Source organism: Pipra filicauda, unplaced genomic scaffold, assembly GCF_003945595.2.
Source record: "Pipra filicauda isolate LSUMZ 115617 unplaced genomic scaffold, ASM394559v2 scaffold58_size5111680_pilon, whole genome shotgun sequence".
Taxonomy (NCBI): domain Eukaryota; kingdom Metazoa; phylum Chordata; class Aves; order Passeriformes; family Pipridae; genus Pipra; species Pipra filicauda.
In genome coordinates, this window is record NW_024104742.1 from 552,887 (window position 1) to 571,314 (window position 18,428).

Consider the following 18,428-nt stretch of genomic DNA (forward strand, 5'->3'; position numbering starts at 1 on the left):
CAAGGATGTTCCTGTGCAATGGGCACAAGTGAGATTTAGGGGGGGAGAGGGCTAAGCAGTGTCCTTGGAGGTCTGTGCCGGGAACTAAAGCAGGTTCAGTGCAGGACCTAGGTGGCATGTTCAGATGAACTGTCTGGTTCCTTCCCTCATGTCGCAGTGGGACAGTGTCAGCAAAGGGAACTAACTCTGGGTGCCTTTTGCTTCAGTCTCAGGCACAGGATCTGCTCCCTGAACTTCTGCCTGCGAGCTGTCTTCATATAAGCTACCTTCGCTTATTTTCTGAGTCTCAAATAATATGTTTTACTTGGTTTTGTGATGCTCAGATTGAGGCAAAAGCCATTCTCACAGTCTGTTGTCAGTCCTGGCTTCATAGAAGACAACTCCTTCCCATTTTCTCAAATAACAAGGGATTCAATACATCTAAAAAAACCAGCTGCTATTGCCCAGCTACAGTGGGAAAAAGGAAGAATGGACACAGTGGAGCCATGAAACCATCGAGCTGGTGTTGCTTCTCATTCCCAGAACTAGGAAGCAGAGGCTGATCTGTTCCCCATCCTCCCTGAAGACTCGCTTTTGGGTTTAAGTAGTCAAGGGATTCCTTATCAGAGTTTTAGGCAGCAGCAGTAGGAAGCCTTACTAGGAACCGGCTTCTGCCAGCAGTGGTGGAATGATGCTGTAAATGACGTCGCAGTCTCTCACTTCCCGCTGCTCCCAAAGCCAGCGCGGGCAGGACCTGCACAGTGCCTCGCTGCCCTCTCCAGGAGCCACGTCTCTGAGGAGACACGGTCTGGCAGAGAATGGGAGAGCCTTTTACTCCCCCACTGAACAAAACCCCATGAGATAAGTCACTTGTTAATAGTCTTCCTGCTCTGACGCATCGGAAGGCTTGCAACCATGTTGTTGGAATATGTCGCCTCCTCTGAACTCTTCTCAAAGACTTCACCAGAGGAGGAGTCACAGTGGTGATAACAGCATGTATAATCTTCAGAGGAAACAGCTCACATTGCTTCTGCTGCTTGCCAGGGAACGGGGGCTACCTCTGCCCTCTCAGATCAGTCTGTATTTGTCACACCTGGGGCTGAAGCAGCAGACCCAGCCCCTCTTTGTTGAGTGCAGAGGGATGAAAGTGTGATCTGATCTCAGGAGATTGTTATGCCAGGGGAACTTGCAGGTGCAATTATATTGTTTGTTGCAAAGATTTAATCCATTTCTTGTCTTGCAAAAAAATAAAGAGAGTTTTGTTAACCGGCACATGGGAAATTTTGACTTTGGCATGCAGTGTGTTTTTATCTGTCAGTCTTGCTGAAGGATTGCTTTCCTTGCCTTGCAGAGAAGTGGCACAAGCCTCTTTGTTCAGATGCTTGTTCCAGCAGGAATGTGGCTTTCCTAGCCCAAAAATGAGAGGCTGCCTGGCATTTTTGTAGTGGAAATTGTTCATTGGAATCAGTGCAGGGCTATCACATGGATACTGAATTGAATTAACCCTTTCACCGGTGCAGTGGCCGGATCATGCTGCACAGGTTGTGTACCCATGTGTGCACACAAACGCATAGGCAGAAAAGGAAGTCAGAATAAGTTACTCTGGAGATGTTGCGTTTATTTATTTGGGTTTCTCTACCTGGCTGATGTTCAGGGAGCAGTGGTGGGACTGCCATAGCTCTTTTCTCCCAAGGGGCTAGAGCGGGGTAGAAGGAAGGGTGATGCTGGAGAGACTATAGGATAGTCTGTTGTGCCTTGACATTCCTATGGCCTGTTGGTGTTCTGACTATAGCACTGGGCTCAGGAATTGTCCTGTGAAGAGCCGAGGCAAGGCCTCAAAGCCTTCAGCTGTTCTGCCTTTGGCACTGCCATTATGAGATAATGTGCTTTTTGGGGTGGTGACAGCCTTTGGCCAAGAAGCGGGGAGTCAAAAGTCTATTATGTGCCTGGCACAGTTGCTTTGCTATAATTAGTAAATTCTTTTTCTGAGGCAGATTTTGGAAGTGTCTGAAAATAATTGTTTAGCAAGCAGGCACTGTAAGGAGCATGAATTCAAGCAGCAAGTTCTTCAGTCAGTGTTAATCTGTAAAACCTCTCTGATGTACACGAGGCTACTCCAGTCTCCCAAGCTGCAGATGACTCCTGTGCCTGGAGGAACATTCATGTAGCCATCATTAAATAGATGAGATATAGATACAGTCAGATTTAACATAGACACCAATGAGAGCTTACCTAGAAATGAAAACTCTTAGATCTTTACCTCAAAGACCTTATCCTAAAATGTGGACCTTAAGTAAAAGATTTTGGCGTCTGTGTCTGAGAATATTGTCCCATCTTTGACTGTTATCTTCTGGTACCAGCCAGAAGAAATCTGGAAAGCTTAAATCCTAATGCTGCCAGTGGATGCCTGCTAGCATTAGCAGAGGATGTGTGCATGTCTGAGGGCAGTTTTGCAGATGCAATTTCTTCTAATTTTCTTTTTTAATATTAAAACCACCCAAAAGCTACCATGTGAATAGAGGTAGGATGGAGTAATGTTTTTCCTGGAAGTATCTTACTTAACATTTCTCAGATGAGCAGTCTCCTATAGTAAATTAAATTTAAAGTGAAACCTGTTTCTAGATGGCGACAAACTATTGCAAGCTTTCACTTACATTCTGTTGTGTCTTGATCTTCATAATGCTTTAAAATCTCTTTACCTGTGTCCTTTCTTCTGAGTACTGTTTGTTTGTAGCTTTAACCCTTCATTAGCCAAACCTCCTCCATTGCCTACCATTCACTGTCACCTGTTGAAAAAAAAAAAGTAGGAATGATAACCCTATTTTTCAACCATTGCTTTGCTACATGATACAGACTAACAACTAGTCAGAAATGACCTGATTCTGCATGACTTCCACGTGCGTAAATCTCATTGACGTCAATGGGAGCGTTACGTGCAAAAGGACTGCGGGGCATAATTAAAAAGGACCCTTTTCTATCACAATGTGGAGAAAAAAATGTGGTTTCTACTTGGGTACAATGAAAAGCTGTAAATCATTAGAAAACATTCCTGTCTCCTAAGAACCTGACATACTACTTTGCTGTTGAGACACGCTTGGGTGAATGATGAGTAACTCACTGAGAAAAGTTCCTGAGTTGGGTTAATGCTTTTTACCAAGTCTGATCATGAAACAGGTTTAACAGGCTGGAAGGAGCTTGGTGGTGTGATAGAACAAAACGAGGGGATTTGTCAATGGCTTTTTCCACTGTTAGTAATGAGTGAGCAGTATTTGACTGATGGAGGCCACCTTCTAGAAAGTGAGGGCAGGTCCAAATGTGCTGGTGGTGGCTGTGCTGCTGGTGTGAGCAGTGGAGAATCAGGCCTGGTCTTGACCATGTTGCTCAGCCTCTCTACTAACAAGTGGAAATGCATTTTACAGTAAATGTAATGTTATGTGCGTGATTGGCAACAGCTACTGCTTTACCACCTGGACACTTGGGTTGGCTGCACACAGTGTGCACATTTCCACACATGCACACATACATGTAGGCAGGTGTTGAACCAGAGGCAAACTTCCCTTTTTTTCCATGGCATTTGTTGCTTAGGCTAATCTTACTGTTTTAAAATAGTCATCTACTATATTTTTCTTACCTGTTTGTTTTGGGGTTTTTAATGCTTGTTGCCTGCAACTGCTCTTTGTAGCACCCTACCCAGGTGATCAGCTCTCCCCTTCCTTCTCCTCATGCTTTTTTTTACCTCTGTGCCCAAGTCAGTCCTGCTGAAAAAGCTTGTTAGCATCCCTCCTCCTTCTGGACTCTCCCCCTTCTCCTAGTGCATTTACTAACTGCTTACCTAGTGAAGCTGTTGTTTCATCTACTACTTGTACTGTGACTTAGCTGCTCTTCTCTTTCCTGTCTCTCTAAGTTGATCACAGTTGCAGGTGATTTGCAGCCAAGACCCCCTATTATTTATTGCATGCATGACCTACATCTGGGCCCCTTTATTTACTCCACTTGTCTTTAATGATCCCTTATCCACAGGCCCTGCCGCCTGGTGCACTTCAACCTTTACCAAAGAGGCCAGCACTTGAAAAAAACAATGGTGCCACCACAGTCTTTAACCCAAGCGTTTTCCACTACCAACAGGCTCTAGCCAACATGCAGTTGCAACAGCCTACATTCATCCCCACAGGTAAGCATCTCCTTGCTTTCCCCACCATCATGGTTGTTTATTTTATGACCTCAGTGTTCAGCTAATGAGCAGATTTGTAAGAGTCCTTAGCAAAAGAGTATTGGTGTGTAGTTTCATGTTAAAAATGGATGAAAAATTAACATCTGTTTGACTTTTTTTCCCTTCACGTACTACAATTCAGAGCTTTTCACTTGTAAAAGTCCCTTCTTAGCATTTTTTTGTGTGGTTTGGGGTTTTTTTAAGCAGTCAAACTAAGAAAAATGTCTGCATGTTTCTTGAATTCATACTTTCTGTTTCTCCTCCTTATGGTTCAACTGGTTAATCCCAAATTAATTCTTTAACTCTTACGTAACGCTCTTACGCACTCATATTAAAATGTCTTATGGACTTCTGTGCCTGCTCTCTTGAAGCTGCAGGTATCTTCATGAGCTTCTGTCTCAGTGACCTACATATTCCAGCAGCTGTGATGTTTATAGAGGGAATGGTTCGTCTTTAGTAAATACGAATTACATAATCCTCTTTAAAGGCATATATTTCCCTCTTGCTTGTCTTTTGACCAGTGCGATACCCTAAGCTTTTTAAAAGCAATTTAACTCCCAGCTTTTATTGTACCTTTAAGGTCTCAAAGTAAAATTGAAAGATGCAGTTCAGTAATCCATATAGGACTGGAAATATTAATGTGGCAGATGTGACTGACTGCTGACTGGCCAATTAACATCTGCTCACTGCAACCAAATGAAAAACAAAACCTGCTTAGAGTAGTAAGCATTGTAAGTGGCTGAATTAGGAATATTCCAGAGCTGATAGCTCGTGTTTTAGTATCATTATTATCATTCAGAGCATCATGAGAAAATTAATGCCCAATGCTTTTAATGTTTAATGCTATATTTACTTGCCAAATGATATTCACAAAAATATACAAAGTGTTTCTCTGGGCTGACTCCTGGAGGTGAACACACAGTGGACCTGAACCTTGGCCTTGCTGTCTTGGGGTCAGGGGAAAAGCTTTAGAGACAGTCCTGTCCTGAGACCAAACTCTCAGGTGGAGTGGGGACCTAAACCCTGTGCTCGTGTGCTCTTTCTGTTACAAGAAGCCTTGGAGACACTCAGAACTCAGCAGCTGCCAAGTTGTTCTTCCAGGGAAGTGGATTCTCCTAGGAAGAGATGGAGGAAGGGTCTCGAGTAGTAGCCTCCCACCTTGTGCTCTGCAAGGTGCTGTCGAAGGGGTTGGGCTGAGCTGACCTTACTGCAGCTCTGTTGGGTGCCAAGTGAAGTACCTCAGGAAACACTGACACCTTTGAGAATGCCAAGGCCCCCAGCTGGCTGCATGCTCCTCTTCCTCGAGGTCGCAGTTGCCAAAGTTGACATAAGGACACGCATTTCTGATGCGAGCGCCATAAATCAGCTTTGCCCAGCGCTCGCCGTACTGGGGTGCCCTATCTCATGGCAATGAAATTACACGCAGGGCTGATGTGTAACAGGTCTGCTTGCAGGCACCTGCTCTCACTTGAGGACATTAACGCTGGGCAGAGCAGCAGATTTCCAGTCAGAGAATGGGTCTCTGATGAATTTACGTTACCCATCAGGCTGCAGATCTGGGCTCAGCCTTTGCAGCGCTCTGGAAGGCAAAGCAGAGAGGTGGCACGTCACAGCTCTCACTGTGGGGAGGGGAAATGAGCTGTTGCTTTTCTTAGTATCTACTGTTCAGTTATTGAGAGATCAGCATGGTGGGTTGCCACAGGGGGAGAATTCAGGGTGTCCACTGAAAATGGCATCATGACTACAATTGTTTTAAGTCTAGAAAAAAAATGCCTCTTTCAGCTTAAACTAGAGACTTTGAATCCCAGTCCCTGCTTGCAGGAGTAAATTGCTTTTGGAAAGTCAGTTTTAACATGAGTATGACATTCCTCTAAGGGCAATTTGTTTTCTGCTGACATGATCAGAAAGAAGTCAGCATACCCAATACAAAAAAAACCCAAACAGCCCTGATTTCTGGGATCAGTCATATTGTTTGATACCAAGGTGGGAGAAGAAGTATATTCCCTATTACCCAAGAATTAAAGAATTAATTTGGTTTGCTATGATCTCTTAAAACTGAGTTTAAACTATTTATGTACCGATATGCAGAATCTATTTGCATGTGCTTAAATACTGAATGCTGCAAAGAGAATACCTGCTTTTTAGTTAAAAGTGATATCTAACACTGAAGCTTCACTAATGAAATATCCCTTTTGTTCATCTTTCCACGCTTCAATGCATGGTGTGCAGGGTCAGTTCTGTGCATGACACCCACTGCAAGCGTTGGTAGGTTTTTCTACACAAACTTCTCAACTTTTCCTAATCTGAAAGAGACTGCAAGTTAGTATGCATCAGTGAGAACCTGGGTGGCTGAGTGGTGTGACTGTCTATCCGCTGTCTTCTTTGAGGCTTAAATGGTTGTATCCCTTTTAATTTCTGTGCAGTGCAGTGTTTATGTGAATTATAATAAGAGAATCCAAGGTGATGTGTTCCCACCCCTATTTAGTTCCGCTGCAGAGACAAAAATTTGTCACTTAAAATGCCTTTACAACCCATTTAAGTCATCTATCAAAAGGAAATAGCAATGGGAGGATCCTGTTGGTTTGGTTTTTTTTTTTTTGTATCAAGCATCAGGCAGATTAGAGTTTGGATTTTTGGTAGTCCTTTTGAGGACATTTTAGAAGACTGGTTTAACAAAGGTGCTAAGGAGGAACATGTCTGGGGTCAGCCCCTCTGACAGAGCAGGGCACTGCTTGTACAGCGAGAGAAGCAGGGCTTGGACCATGGACTGGCTGAAGAGTCATCTCTGTAGGGTAGTGTCAGGTGTGCAGGTACAGGGGATGGTAGGGAGGCTCCACTGTATATGCACATGGGATGCAATGAGGTGGCAGGGCTGAGAACATGCTACTTAGTGCTGCAGGAACCACTATGTTCAGGCTCAGCATCTGGGTCTTATTGAAACCTGTGCAGGCCTTTGAGGACCTTCCCCTCCGTCTACAGCTGCTGGGCACAGCAGGGCGGGTGAAAGCTGAGCTTTCATCCTCCAGCCAAGGTTATACAAGACCACCAGCATCCAGGTGTGTGCCCGCTTCAGCCAGAGGGAGAGAGGCGGGAGCAGGAGGGGAGGGCACAAGGCTTTCCAAGAGCAGGTCTGAAAGCTTTGGCATGACTGACTAAGCACTCTGCTCTTGAACCTCCCCATCCCTATAGCACAGGGAGGACACACCGCTTGCATGACGGGGAGCTGAGTCCTTCAAACACACTTCTGTCTGTAGGAAACCCCAACCCACACGCTCTAACATCTCACAGCCGGAGTATGGCCAGCCCACAGGCACACGCTCCTTCCCTGCTGGGGCTGGACATGCCTGCTGGGGTGGAGGGGAAGGCAAGTGTGCTTCCCCACCGCATGTTTGTGGGGATGGCTGGGCCTTCTTGCGGGTGCCTTGGCCCAGCAAAATCCCCCAGGGTTTGGGGGATGCCCGTGTGTGCACCAGAGCATCCCCCTCCGGTATTGTGCTCTGTGGGACGCGCAGCTTCAGGAGGTTGCCGAGCTCCCTGCTGCTGTGTTGTCCTTTTGGATGCTCTTCCTGCAAACTGTAGCTGTTCAGATGCATTTGTGTATTCTTCCCTCTCGGTCCCTTCCCCTCTCCATCCCCCACCCCCCGACCCCGCAAGAGGGGAGTTTTGCCAAATCCTCTAGAACTAGGGTGGAAAGGGAGCATGCTGAAATATGTATGGAGAGAGCTCGGGCCGCCAGCCACTTGTTTGCTGTGCCTCCAGCTCTGTCCCGTGCCAAAACATGTCCCCGCTAGAGAGAGACCAGAAAACCTGGTGAAAGGGCTGCGGCAGCCGCTGCAAAGTGCATCATGTACCTCTGGTTGCTGGCGGGGATGGGGTGGGGAGGGAAGGGGACAAGCTTTCCCAGGCGGGCGGGAGGGTGCGCTTGCCAAAATGTCCCCACCCAAAGGAACGTGCACTGGCTGTGTCTAACTCCCCACGGGTGCGAGCTGACGTGGGCTTTTGCTAGCACACCCATCCTCTCCCCCCTTTGGAAATTTGGCCCTCGGAGTCTAATACATCATTGTTCTGCTTATAAATGTACTAAGTGTTGAGAATGTTTTGGTTTTTTCCTTAATTATAATTGTAATTGGCTTTTCCCCTTCTCTCTTGTTTATTTTTTTTCCCAACGCTGTCTTGCTTTGCACTGTGATTGCATGCTGCGCCCCGATGTGTCCTTCATGACGATGTCACATGGCTTGTTGCTGTGATTCCTGCCACGCCCCCAAATCCACCACATGTTGCCATGGTTACATAAAAACAAACAAACAAACAAAATATATATACGCTCCACCCTCCCGTATGTCGCTTCCATGGTTCCCTTCCGAAAGTGCCCATGATGCACGGTGCTACGCCCACCACTGTGTCTGCAGCAACAACTCCTGCCACCAGCGTCCCCTTCGCTGCAACAGCTACCGCCAATCAGGTTTGGCCCTTTCAATGGCTTTCTTTCACGTGTTCAGATCTTGAGGACCGGGCAAGGGCTGGATCCCGTGCGGGGTCGAGCATCGTCCCGACCCGCTCGGCGCAGGCTCGGGTGTGCAGAGGCAGCGTGTGCGTGCGTGTGTGCGTGTGTGCGTCTGGGGATCGGTGAGGGGCCGGTCCTGCCGTGTGTGGGATGGGCAGCAAGCCCAGCCGGAGCGTAGGGATGGGCGATTGGCAGGGATGCAGGCTCTTCTCCGAAAACATACCTCCCCCCAGGTCCTCAAAACATGGGCTGTAAAACTCCCGAGCGTAACTGGCGCGCAAGACGTGCGGCACTTCTGCTTTCAGTCTCAAGCAGAAATACCACCCTGAGCATCCTTCCCTGTGGTATTTTGGCATGTCCTCTCCTGGCTGGAAAGTGGAAGTGGAAACACAAAGTGGCCTCCCCCCACTACAAAATTGGACTCTAAAAACTACAAAAAAATCTCCAAACAACCAAAACCAAGAAATCGGGGACGAGGTTGTGAAGTCTAAAGTTTTTTCACACCAGTAGCATGTCACCCATCCCTACAGAAATGACTCTGGATGTGCAGTACGTGCTGTCGTAGCACTGCCATAAGTGTACAGGATTCCGTGCATGTCTGCCGAGCCATAATTCTCTCCAAAACTTTCCTCTGAAGATACTGAGTGTGATGGCTGCTTCCGCACCAGTCCTGAGCTGTATATACACAACTTGTCCTAGTGATGCTTCCTGACAATTCGGTGTGCCACAACTTTTTCGCATTTAGACCAGAGGCATTTCAAACACTTGTGTTTATTTTTCCCCCAATACTTATTCTAGCATTTTTATTTGTCATGCTCTCAGGTTTAGAGCTATTGCAAAGGAATCAAGGTGTCACTTTGCTCTGTAGGAGGCTCTTAGCCACGCCGAATGCCAGTAATATCTCCAGGGGCATCCTTTAGTCTTCTGCTAGCACGAGGTCATGAGGCTTTCAGTTTGAGTTTTGCCTGTATAAGTCCTAGGCAGTGCATTACTGCTCAGAGTAGGAATTGCCAGTCTTTTTCCGTGCTTTGTTGTTATTTTCAGGTAGAGCAGGTCTTACTCTGACTCGTATTGGTCATGAGAAGAAAGTAGAAATTCCTGTGAAGTGTTACTCTGTGGCTGTATGAGTCCTGTTTCAGCCAGATAGTCTAAGGGCATTTCTGTCTTGTAGTCTATGGAGTCAAAATCTCAGTACAATCACCATGTACTCCACAGGGCATCAGAAGTGGTGCAGCTATGTTGTACTTAAATGTATAGCAAAATAAAGACTTTTTGGGAATGAATCCTGTTTTATAAGACACTGACGTACTTACTAACTTGATACTGAAGAGAGAATGAACAGACCAATCTCAAGACAATGTTTTAATGTGTTGTGTTCTTTGTTTTTTTTGCTGTAGATATCCCAGTTATCAGTAGATGAACTGAGTAGCAGCATGTTTGTTTCACAGATGTAGAAGTTCCCGATAGAACAGTAAGTTCCTTTTTGGTATTTCTCTTTGTGGTGGATTGCTTTGTACACAGGCACTGCATCCCCCAAAGTGGGGCTGGCTCAGGCAGAAGGACTGAGCCCATGGCACCCCAGTGGCTTCATGCTCTGCTGACTCAACAGGAATTCAACAGCTGCAGCACAGATACGGACCAGCCCCATGGTTTATAATGAACAATCTTTCTTGTGTCTGAAATACCTGTTTTGTGGTGTTCACAGCCTCCCTCAGTGCATCCCCCGGGTCCAAGGGCTGTGTTTACAGGTTGCTCTTGCTCTGCACGGCTCCCAGCTGCCTGCAGATGCCTCAGGGATTTGCAATGTTGGTGGCAAAAGCGTGCTCTGGTAATGAGTCAGCCGAAAAGGTGTAACTTCTCTTTTGCTCCTAGTGACATTTCCTTTCCTGGGGTAAGCAGGATTGGGTCAGCAGCAGTTGCTGTGCATCTGCAAGGCCGGCTTGGCCTGAGCAGAGCTCTGCTATTCAGCTGCAGTGAGGGTCTGGCTCATGGTGGGTTTAAGACCAGGATGGATGCCACAAGCAACATAGTCTTCATCCTACCTGCAGATCCTGGGCTTCCCTAAGCTGCTAGTTTCCTCTGGTAGCCAGGTCCTGGTAGCGTAACTCTGCAGGAGACAAGTGTTGGTTCTTTCAGGGAAGTATTTTCACAAGTACATCCCAAGAGAGACCATTTGCTCCCAGAAGAGGGTCCCCTGAGCACAGGGTTTCTGTGTCTGTGTTTTGTTTCTGGGCCCAGTTTGCCTTTGACTCGTGGCTCCTTAGGATCAGATTTAATGTGACTGTCTGAAGGAAACAAGAGCTAACGGGGATCAGGGATTCCTTCGGCCCTCTCCTTAGTCACTCTCTACCTGGCATCCTGTCCGAAAATCAGACTACTATTTGCCAGCCTCCCTCTTTCACTGTTTGTCTTGTCAGTGTGCGTGAAGTTCATGGGAAAGGGAAAGCCCTAACAGCAGATTTAAGAGGATGCCAAGTGTGTTATTAGCAATTTCACTCTATGTCAGAAAATTAACGCAATAAAATGTTTTCTCTCTGCAACATACTAATGACAACCTCTTGGGCAATGCAGTGAGGATGTAAATGTATCTTCTTAGAATGCCACTTAAAATATAGATGTATTGACTTCTCACTCTTTCTTTGTTGTTGTTGTTTTTTCTTTTCCCTGCAGCAGACCATGTTGAAATTCTGAACAGTAAAATTATGGAGCACCAGGACTTCTTGGTGGGAAGCTGCGCATGGCCTTTCTGTATATATCCCCTCCTCCCTCTATCGTTCTCTACCACCTCTACAGTAAGCCTGTTGCAGCCTACATGTTAACCAAAAACTGATCAATGGGAATGTCAAAAAAAAAGAAAAAAAAAAAGCACTATAGAAACAATTAACAAACAGCGCTCTGTTATATGAGATATACAAGTAGGAAATTATAATAGACTTTTATAACACATTACTTTAACACACTTAATCATTTTATGACTACCATCCTGATAAGTGCATCTGCACAGCGGACTGTTGGTTTACTGTATACTATCGATGGATAAATGTTTGTCTTGTTTTTAAAGTGTTATCTTACTGTTTTGTTTACATCATAGTCTATTGATTTGTTTTAAAGTGTACATCATTATCAAGTATACTCAATACCATTTTTTCATTATTGTTATGTCTTAAGTTTTCATATACTGTAGGTTTTATGGGGTTTTGTTTGTTTTTTACTAAAAATGTTATTGTGGGAAACAGGAATTATGTGCTTGAAAAACATGACACAGGAATGTTCTGCCCTTTGCTGGATTTTGCTGTTAATGTCAGCTAAAGTTGCTTGTGTTAAATGTTCCTTTTATCATTTAAAATTTGCCTTCAAATAGTCTCCAAATTTTTAGTACAAGTGATATGAAAGGACAGCTGTCATTTTAGTCCAGCTCAGGGTATTCCTTTCAGTACAGTGAGCTGATTCTGGAAACTTTTGGAAAAAAAAAAAAAAAACCACCACAGAACCCCAGGCTCAGTAAGGGGACAGGAACAATTTGCTCAGACAGGGGAAAGCATCAAGGGATTTCTGCAGCTCTGTTGTCCATTGAAGTGCATTCTCAGCTGAACACGGCGCACAATCTCTCTCGCTGTTCTCATGGTGCAGTCAAAACAAACAACAGAAAAAAGGTGGTGATGTGAGACAGCTTCAGTTGGGCAAAACCTCATTGCGTTGGAGAGGAGCAGATGCCATCCTTTAGCTGGAGTGGGCCCAGAGCCACGGCTCAGCCCAGGCTGGGCAGTACCAGGCCCTGGGGCTTGTCTCCACCAAGCATGCTGAAACATTTCGGCCTGAAATCTCCTGTGTCTCTTCTTCAGATTTTGTCAGCATGCACCATTTATTTAATCACCATTTTCCATAAGTGGGTGATATTTTTCCTCCGTGATCTCTGGCCCTTTAAAGCAAACACAGCAGTAACAAAGCAGGAAAAAGCTCGGCATAAGCTTTCTGCCGTAGATAAACATTTGTCTTAATGGAGCTCCTGTAGGTCAGTGGATGTATTTTGGCACCTTCTACTTGATCAAGAGCAATGTTTGCTGCACAACAAGGGCTAGTTCTCAATACCTCCTTTTCATACGCACGAATTAAACCATTTCAGCCCATGCACCCTGGACGGCCCAACCTGTCGTTATGCTGCGTTGCTGAACAATCTGGCTGCAGAATGCATTTTGGTTGAGGATACCACCAAATTCATCCCTGTCATAGCTCTACAGTATCATTGGCATTATGGAAGAAATGGATTTGCTGCTGTAAATCCAAACTCCGTGCAAGGAGAAAGAGAATTGTCATTGAAACCAAGCAAGAGGCCAACTCCCAGTGTTTGGAGGGCCGCCGACCCTGAGCTCACAGTGATCCTGTAGAGTGCCAAATTCTGTCAACCACATTTTCTCCTCTTTTTCAAATTCTTTGTCCTGATTAGAGGTTTTCCTTGCCCCATCTCCTCCAGTGTGAGCTCAGATAGTTTGCTAGATATGTACCTCCATGGGCCACAAGTGATAGAGGGCCATTTAGGGTGCACCCTGTGTGCCCCAGAGCAGGCTCTGACCATCTGCCCGTGGAGACTCATTCATAACATGAACCTTTGAAGAGCCCAGCTCAGAAAGGCCTTGAGCCAGAAGGAATCTCTCTGTTCACTTCAGCAGACTTTGAACCAAACCCTGGGGGGGGGGGAAAAACATGCCCCCAAGACCTCCTTTTGGACCCATTGTTTTGACAGTCACTTGTGTCTGTAGATGTTCCCCAGCCATCTGCACTCACAAGCAGCCTGAAATCAATGACTCTCATTTGTATTGGCAACCACATACCTGTTCTTTTCACCACTGAGTTTCTGTTTCCCAAAACCATAACATTGTTAGTGGAAAAAGTGGATTTGAGTACTTCCTGTTTGAAATTATTTGTGTATCAAAAATGGGTTTTGCACAACCTGTGCCAGTGCCTCAACAAAGAACAGAGCTGATCTTCTTAAGCCAGAAAGGATGCATTCAAGCTTGTATGGCTTTATGAGTTCAAGGAGGTTGAAATTTTTTCAGTGCTAAATGGATTTTTGTATATCTTGACACTTTGATGTAACCTCCTGTTTTATTTATCGACTTAAACATCTGGCATAGATGTGCATAGAATGTAAACCTAGAATACAGCTGTTTTCATGTCACATTTAAAGCACTGAAAAAAAAGCGCGTTTAAGGATTATTTTTTATTAAAGAGGTCCAATGAGGGATGTTCAGGGTAGTTATATTAGGTGCCACAACAGTTTTTATATTGCTGGCAAATTTAGTGTTAATTTGTAAATGAGTTTAAGGAAAGAAAAGCTTGAAGCACTAAACTTCACCAAATTCAAAACAATCTCGGCAAAAATGCCATTTTGAGGTAGCACTATTTAAACTAGTTGTGCAATGACTTGCTCTAATTTTCTTTGTTCAAGAAAGAAAAGAAAAAAAAACAGTCGCCAGACTATAAATTTCCTAAATAGACTATTACAAAGTCACAGAGCTAGTTAGTGACTCTAAACAAATGTCATAAAAGCATGAATATCATCCTTTATTTGACAAGAGATGTATGTAAGTTTGTTTAAATCGATATAATTTTAGTGACATTTTTATAAGCTTCCCACTTTCCATGAACCTATATTTTTTATTTATCCAAAGTTATTTCTCTTTGTCCATTTCTCTCAGCCTTATGCAAACAATATGCAAGAAATGCTGAAACTTGGATAAAACGGGTCATGCAGAGGGAAAATGAAAGCTGAGATTGATCATTTTCACGAGAAAAGGTTGTTAGTAGTTTCAATAAAAAGTACTACTACTAAACTGTAACATAAGCAGACAATAAAAGAGGGATTTAAAATAAAATGGATTCATAAAACTATTAAGATTATTTTTGTTAAATACAGTGTTTTTAGTAATTTGGAACATGATTTCACAATCAGCCGTGTTTTTTAGTTGGAAATTTCTAGCTGATGATTTTTGACTGTGTATTTTTGCATCGCAATGTTCTAGAAACCATTACCTCCCTTGGCCAGCCCGCGCGGGCCCCCTTCCCGAGCACTCCGACGCGCTTCTCCTCCCTGCCATCCTTCCTCGCTGTCCCACACCGTGCTCGGAGTGTTCCTGAAGGGCAGCACGGCCGGGCTGGCCACCGACCGCAGGTATTCCGGGTTCCCGGGGTGGGTCCTCCCGGCGCGTGTGCCGGTGGACGTCCCGCCGGAGCCGCCGGAGCCGGGACCCCCGCGGAGGCGGCGCTGGAGATGGGTGTGTGTCGTGGGCGCAGTGGCCGGAGGAGGAGACGCGTGTGCCGGCGAGATGTCGAGATGTCCCCTCCGCCCCGCGGGCCGTGGCTGGCGCGGTAGAGTAGCTCTAGGACACGCGGGTACACAACGATTGAGAAACTGGAGTCCTCGTTTTGTTTATCCCTTGTACATTTCACAGACATGAAAATTGAAAAAGGTGAAATTTATGAGGAAAATCTAATTTCCCATTCCTGTTGAATGGATTTAGTTTGATATTGACCTGATTTTACCATGTGCCTGTTGAAGGCCTTAGAGTATATACTGTATGTTAAAGACTGTAATAACTTTAAAAAAAAATAGTTGATAGCCTAATCCAAATGTAAATAGAGCTACAACACATTGTTACTAGGCTACAACACATTAATTCATGTCATATATTTTCATTTCTCTATCATTAGTTTTTAAGGTTTTCATTATTGCTTTTTTTGATATCTTTAGTAACTAATGAATTTAATTTTGAAGGAGAGTTAGAGAAAGTTTAAAATTTTTAATACATGTATTCAGCCCATTTAGTTATATTCTAAACCAACACTGAAGCATGGTAAGGTATAGAATACAGTCCATAACTAGTTTGTATAGTTTACAGTTTAAGAACAAAATTAACTTTGTATGTAACTCCTACAATGATAGATTCATTGTTAACTAATTATATTAAGTTGTTGTTGCTATGGCAACAAAACTACAACATGGCTACCTTTGTATACATTATTTGTGAAATTTTCACATGTAAATTAAAAGTGATGTGTAACAGTATGAGCTTGTTAAAGGTACAGTTCGATACTGTCAGATAAAGATATGATTGAATATTTTTAAAATCCCAAAGTCCCATGTGAACGCTGAATTTGTGTCTTTAAGGTCACTTTTTCAGTCAAGAAGTTTACAACACATGGATTTAGAGTCAGGTTTTATAGCTTGTAGAAATTGTTGTGTGGCAAGGGTTATTCCACAGTATTTTCACTTCGGAAACATGGCAGCCTGTATTTACAACGTAGTGACCGGTCTTGCTTTCATTTCACGTTCATTCACACAGTGGAAATTCAGAATTAATCCGTTTCAGTACTGTAGCTTTGCCTGCAATTTTCTTTTTTTCCAGAAATTGAGCAGTCACATGATTACGTTATGATCAGGGCTAAATAATTACACATATAACTATTTTAATACTAATTTATATTAGCAAAAACTGTACATAAAAAAAAAAATATTGTGGAATGACCCCGTAACAGTGTTGAAGATACAAATATGCTGCAGTTAAACTGATTCAGTTAGTGTACGAATGTGTGAGACACACCTTTTTTGCACTTATGTACATAGTCCACGAAAGAAATCCTTGGAACTTATTTTGAATATAAAAAGTCTGTAATAATACAGGAAAAGTTTGTAAAAGAGATAGGTATTACTAAGGCTTTGAAAAGGAGGAGTTTTTTGCTATAAAACTTATCTGAAAGCATGATGTTGCTTTGCTGTTGTAAAAGCTTTGTAGTTTGCCATAGCTTATTATACAGCAGACTGATAACAGGTCAGCTCCAACCTGCAGCACAGAGAATGGGAAACAGTGTGGAATTAATTAGTAAGGTCACTAGCAAAGATTCAAATTACTTTTTTTAATCAGCCTACATTTTCAAACACACCCCAGGTCACGTTTCTGATAGGTTGTGTTCTCGGTGAATCCTATTAGGACCGCTAGGTCCATGGCAGCACACACATATTTTTTCCTAGCACCTAATCCTATTTCTTGCTGGAACTGTTTGTCTGTGGGAGGTGACTGTCATTGTGGCGAGTGTTTTAAATCCCAGCAGGAATTTGAGATGTCACAACTTACCGATTTCTCTCTTTTAACCTTTTGGTGCGAGGTATCAAAATGGAAGGGACTGGTGAGCAGTGGATGGACAGGGATGGATTGGGATTGTCTGGGGCCAGTTCCCTCTGCTGTACAACAGCCGTGGTGTTCCTTTGAGAGGCACACAGCAGTGCTGCCGATGGCGCTGCTGGGGGGTGTTGGGACAGGGAGGTGGAGGCTGATGGCAGTGTGGCCACTGGATGCTCCAGGCTGGGGTTAACAAGCCCCTTTGAGTTGCTACCACCCACAGCTGTGGGCCCCCAGCCCAGCCTGCTGAGCTGCCTCGTGTTCCTGTTTGTGTTGGTACTGCCGGGGCTCTGCAGTACCAGGGGATTTTGAAGAAGCTGAAGCGCCTGTGTTGACCCATTTATTTTTGATTGGAACAAGTTCAGGGTTTTGTTGGATTTTTTTTTTTATTTTATTTTTTATTTTTTGGCAAAACGCAAGTCCCAGTTTTGCTACAGAAAAGTCGCTGGTTTTGCCACGAGGCTGGTTTTGACTCAAGCAATGAACTGAGTCCTCCAGAGCAGAACTGGTGGGTGGTGGCACCCGATGTCACTGTCTCCCTTTCCCACCCGCCCCAGGGTTGGTGGCTGAGCTGTCACTGCCAAGTGCAAGACCTACTCTTCAGCCAGCACTCCTGGCACCTCGGAGGTTCCTGTCTCCTGGCGATGCCAACCCTCACTGCACCACGGGGTTGTGTTGGTGAGTGGTTTGTTGAGTCAGAGTCGTGACATCGTGCAGCCCCGGGGTCTTTAAAACAGGGAAAAATCGGATGTTGCCTCTCTTTGTGGTGTTGTGATAACCTAGATTTTAATACAAAATAATCAGATAGTTATACCCCCATGTTATTAAGGCTTCCCTTTGCTGTAATCAATTTCTGTAATCAAGCTCTTTCTCATTTCTAGGATCGTGAGAGAAAAATATTTTGCACTATGCGAAATGAATCATAGCTGGTCAGACTTCGTTGGGGTATGAGCATGATCATGATAACACTGCTTAAATCTTTGCTAGTGATCTTTACTGACATCCTCTATCATCAAAAATAACTCTATCTGCCTCTCAAAGGAGATATTTAAACATGCAAAAATAACACAACTCTTAAATAAAATGAAGTTATTTTTCCAGACACACAACAGAGAGAATTACCTGACACCGAATTACAAGGTTCCAGTTCTTTATTACTGTACACAGATGCTATTTGATAGTGGTGGAAGCCAAATGATTTTGTTGCCATGGCTTTTGTATCCTAGCAGATGAGGGGATGATAAGACCATTCTTAGATTGGATTATGGGATTTTTTTTTTTCTTTCTGATTAGCTTTGGTTTTATTATATTTTTATTTTAGATCATGAAAATGAACCAACTCCCCACCCTTTATTATATCACCTGACAACAGGTCACTATTTTTTTTTATAAATAGAGAATTGTATTTTAGGCAATCACTAAAATCAAAGAGAGAATGTTCTCCTAAATTGTTAATTTTTAATTTAAATATATAAAAACATTTATACTGTACTGTGTAAAGTAGATCTTTGAAGCACATTCTTCTTTTCATAGGCATTTCTGGTAAAACAAAGTAAGGGAA

General features: G+C 44.0%; 1 protein-coding gene across 7 annotated transcripts in view; it reads left to right on the forward strand.

Annotated features, from left to right (window-relative positions):
* MBNL3 (muscleblind like splicing regulator 3) overlaps positions 1-14,582 on the forward strand; it is an 89,815-nt gene extending 75,233 nt beyond the window's left edge. For 4 of the 7 annotated variants that reach the window (XM_039387828.1, XM_027746529.2, XM_039387830.1 and 1 more), the window contains 5 exons: positions 4,000-4,150; positions 6,419-6,454; positions 8,557-8,651; positions 10,091-10,164; positions 11,364-14,582. In XM_039387828.1, coding sequence (XP_039243762.1) covers positions 4,000-4,150; positions 6,419-6,454; positions 8,557-8,651; positions 10,091-10,147 — 339 coding nt within the window. In that variant the 3' untranslated portion in view covers positions 10,148-10,164; positions 11,364-14,582. The remainder of the gene's footprint in view (positions 1-3,999; positions 4,151-6,418; positions 6,455-8,556; positions 8,652-10,090; positions 10,165-11,363) is intronic. The other 3 variants (XR_005565974.1, XM_039387829.1, XR_005565975.1) reach the window with 3 other exon arrangements.
* The last annotated feature ends 3,846 nt before the right edge of the window (positions 14,583-18,428 follow it).